Source organism: Stegastes partitus, unplaced genomic scaffold (assembly GCF_000690725.1).
Source record: "Stegastes partitus isolate 25-593 unplaced genomic scaffold, Stegastes_partitus-1.0.2 Scaffold2995, whole genome shotgun sequence".
Classification (NCBI taxonomy): Eukaryota; Metazoa; Chordata; class Actinopteri; family Pomacentridae; genus Stegastes; species Stegastes partitus.
This window is the reverse complement of record NW_007580726.1, coordinates 1-4434: the sequence shown is the minus strand read 5'-3', so window position 1 is coordinate 4434 and position 4434 is coordinate 1. Positions and strand designations below refer to the sequence as shown.

Genomic DNA, 4434 nt, shown 5'->3' with positions numbered 1-4434 from the left:
TTGAGCTCTTGTACCTTCTAGCTTTAACTCTTCTTTCTTCGTTCAGGCGCTGCGCCAGGCGCCCAACAACTACCTGTCCAGGACCTGGTGGAACCCGGTCTTCAACTTCCTGGAGCGGAACGTGCAGACGACGGTTCCGGTCGTGTTCTCTTGGCCGCTGGCGTTTCCATCCTGCAGGCAGAGGTACCGGATCGTGGAGGGGGGGAGGGACGAGTGAGGACGGGGGAGGAGAGAACCGAGCCGAGCCGATGGGAACGGATCCATCTGGACGGTTTATTTATCAGAACCAGCTGACAGAGGAGGAGGAGGAACCAGAACCGTGTTACTACGTTTACATCTTCAGCATCTTTTATCAGTGAAATTCATCCTTATGCCAAACATCAGTGTCCTCACCTGGCCTCGGAGCTAAACCGCTAGCTAGTTAGCCACATGCTAGGTCTTCATCAGAAACAGCCTTTTTTTTCATCAGTAATACTAAAGTATGAAAACGTGTCTAGTGTCTGTGAAAGGTTAAAATAAGTATTTGTCTCTCGTTTGAAGGCTAGCCAGAGAGTTGATTCCGAGCTAAACTGCTAGCTACGCTACATTCCCAATGTAGTGTAGCTCTTGGCTAGCTCGTTATGCAGAACTGTTTGTTTGATGAATGACTGCTACTGCTAGCCAAACACATGTAGCACGCACACAAGGCACATGAAGCATCAGCAAACACACAAGCTGAGCTACTTCAGGCAGGACAAAGAAAACAACTTTAAATACTGCAGTTTGGATGTAAGCTAGCTAGGTTGGACCAAGGCTAAACAGCTAGCTATGCCTCATTTCTGATGCTAGCTCTGTGAAAAGTGAATGTGCCACTACCCAACAAGGACAACTGAGACTAAATGTTTAAATATTGAGATTATTCTATGTGACTGTGATGTCTGTAAGCTAGCCAGCTCGCTAGCTAGCCAACCTCCAGTATCTAGGGCTTAAATGTTCCTGGTGCTAACGCCACATGGCTCACAGGCTGTGGATAAACGATGGACGCAGACTTGAAGTTAATTAGCTCTGTCTTGATCTGTTACCTCTGTGAACATCTCTGACGAGTGTCTGGTTTATTCGGTAAACGACGGTCACGATAAACCAGATCTCATCACGTCGCTCCGTCCATCGTTTAGAAACAGTCCGACTCGTCAGCGTGAGCTCATGGGTGTTGCTGTTCGTCTGTTTCTGTGCTCGTCTGTTATTTAAGTTAAAGTATTGAAGCCTGAAGCCTCAGCGGCGGCCTTTTATATTGTTGTTAAAGAAAAACTGTCTGCAGACTCTGACTTCCCACCAGAAGCCGCGTGAAGGCGTCGCATCGCGTCTGCTTCCATAATAAACGACTTATGTTCAGCTCACGTCGCTGGTTTTTCTGTTCTTTATTTAAAAATAACTTTATTGACATCAACAAAGTGACGACATGAGACAGGAAGTCAACCTTTTGTTATTTATTTGTACCGTTGGAGCACCGACAGAACTTCAGTGTGGTTTTTGTTGTTTTCAGGGTTCTTCACACGGTTCTGTTCATCCGGCTGCAACAAACAAACAAACGACAGAGTGTTTATTCACAACAAGCTCACGTTCATCAATTTACACATGAACACACCAACGTTCAGGATTTTGTCACAGACGACCATTTACTGTTGAATTCATGTAGTATCGGATTCGTTTTGAGCCACTTTGACCGAATGTTGAGTGGTTCTGATCCAGCTTTTTCCATAATATACAAACTTGGAGCCATATTAAACCCATTTTTGTGACTTTAAACACATGTCGATTCATTTTGTCATCAAGTTTTTGTGTCATTCTTAAAGATTCTGTCGTGTTTTTGTCGCATTAGACTAATTATTTGTCATGTATGGCTCCTCATTCTTTTGTTTTAATTACGTTTTTTTTCATGTTGGAGGATTTTTGAGTCATTTCGGACAAATTTCTGTCACATTCTCCACTTGTTGAGTCGTTTTAATCACGTTTTTATTCCGTTTTTGTCACATCAGACGAATCTTTGGTCAGTTTTCAGGAAGTTGTTTCATCTTCTAGACATTTTGAGCCCGTTTTGTGACTTTAAACACATTTCGATTCATGTCAAACGTGTTTTCATCACTTCTGAGTCGGTGGCGGATGTTTAATAAAAACGGATCAGACCGAGTTCTAAAAGCTGGACTGACCTTTTAGTGTCTAAAGACAGAGCGTGGAGCTGCAGCAGCTTCCTGTCGCCTGCTGGTTCTGGTTCTGGTTCTGCTTCCTCTTCCGTTTGCCCTGAAACAGACGACCAGGAAGCTCCGTCACAGCTCTCAGAGTGCGGTTAATGTGGTTGGTGCAGGCCGTGTACGTACGTAGTTGTCTCGGGCCGACCAGCCGGGGTACAGCTTCATGTGCAGGACCCTCTCCTTCTGGGCCAGGTCGTAGTACTTGGACTGCTCGGAGCGGGGCAGGGCGTTCCACTGGAACACAGAACCGTCACAACAACAGGAAACGTTCACTGATCCGTAACGTCACCGTTTGTGGCACCTTGTTGCTGCATTTAAAGCTTATTTAATGTTGTACACTGTTTAAAAACCCCAAAAAATCTGAGGATATTTCTGCTTTGGGTATTTATTTTTTCTGCTAAACTGTACAAAAAATAGAACGATTTTAACTTTTTTTCATATTTTATTTATGTATTTATACCGTATTTATTGCTATTTTATGTGTTGTCCCCATTTTTTGTAAAAATATAAAATATTCAGTGAAATCACAGAAAAATAGGATTTAATTAAACATTTAAAGTAATTTTAAAAACTGTTGAAAACTCTTAACACTTAAAAATCTGCATTTCTACTCGTAGTAATTTGTTTATTTAAATTATTATTTTAAATATTTGAGGCTCTTTTCATCATTAACTCAGTTTTTGAACGTTTTATTGTTTTTTTTTTGTTTTTTTTTTACTATTAACTGCCTTTTGTTTATTTATTTTTTCCACAATTTACAGATTTTTCCTGATTTCTTACATGAAACAAAAATAATTATTAATTTATATGTTGACTGTAAAAGAAAAGAAAAAAGAAGCCAAAATATTATGTTAGATTTATAATAAAATAACCTCCAAAAGTTTTTGTTTTACAACTAGACTCATGTGTTCCTCCATTTTTAAATAGATTTTTTACAGTGTACGCTGCCAAAGTAGGAATGTTTTTAACAGTCTAAGTCTTTTTTATTAGTTAGTTTTGTTCTGTTACAGGGTTTTTTTTGTTTTGTTTTGTTTTTCAGGTTTGACTGCGTTGTGTCTCTGAACTCAGATCATCTGAGTCTGCTGTTGATCTGAGGGGACGTTTTTATATTTTATTTCTGTGGTCCAATCCAAATCTGTTACCGCGAAACAAAACAGGAAAATAGTCTCCTCGCTCTTATCGAAGGGGAGCAAAACATAACCAGTTTGTCAGCTGAACATGTGTAGCTCGTTCTTATTTTTTATTTTATTTAATTTTTTTAAAAAGAAAGAAAATAAGAAGATAGTCTGTTATGAATTACAACAACATCCCTGTGATGTCACGGTGACATCACGGTGACGTCACGGCGTCCTACCCGGCGCCCCAGGATGCGGTTGATGGCGGCGCTCTCCCGCTGCCCTCCCTCCTGAGCCACCGACTGTCTCATCTCCTTCATGTAGAGCATGAAGGCGTTCAGAGGCTTCTTCACCGCCGGCCGGCTGCTGGGACACACAGACAGAGTCACTACTGCAGTACTACTGTAGTACTACTGCAGTAGTACTACAGTAGTACTACAGTAATACTACAGTAATGCTACTACAGTAATAGTATTACTGCAGCAGTGGTGGTTCCAGCAAAAGGTTGGAAACATCCGGCTCACCTGGTGACGGTGTTGCCATGGTAACAGGGGCGTGTCCCAGAGTGGGCGTCGGCCCGCGAGGCAGCGGCCGCTCTGATTGGCTGGCTGTAGGGGGAGGAGGGGGGGAAGTGTCTGTCGCTGTAGAGGAGCAGCGGGACGAGAGGATGGACGGACGACTGGACGGAAAGACGACGGGTCGGTTAGGAACAAACTGGTAAACAGGACCGGTTAGTTAAAGATAAACTGGTAAACAGGACGGGTTGGTTAGGAACAAACTGGTAAACAGGGCCGGTTAGTTAAAGACAGACTAATAAAATTTCATTTTGTGTGCAAACATCAGAGTAACGGTGAAACGTGGTGGATGATGACATTAAAAGAAAACAATAAAAAAAATCCTGTAAAAGACTAAAAATCTCACAAATGATCTGTAAAAGTCAATCCAACAGAATACGGCAGCACCTGTCTGTGAAACACTGACATGATGTTGTCTTAAAAGCTTTCAGTAAAAGAAGGACTCCTCATTTGTAATCATACTAATAACTGACGTCGACATTTATTTAGCGCTGCAGGTGTCTCAGTGGTTAGCAC

The 4434-nt window shown here is 42.0% G+C and overlaps 1 protein-coding gene across 1 annotated transcript; it reads right to left on the bottom strand.

The window, feature by feature from the left end:
• Window positions 1-62: 62 nt before the first annotated feature.
• LOC103375817 (transcription factor 7-like) lies at window positions 63-4022 on the bottom strand (the record flags this gene model as incomplete). The annotated part of the gene is made up of 4 exons (XM_008306128.1): window positions 63-2277; window positions 2355-2462; window positions 3583-3706; window positions 3868-4022. Coding segments are annotated over 4 exons (468 nt in total), but the record flags the coding sequence as incomplete, so codon positions are not given.
• Window positions 4023-4434: the final 412 nt, after the last annotated feature.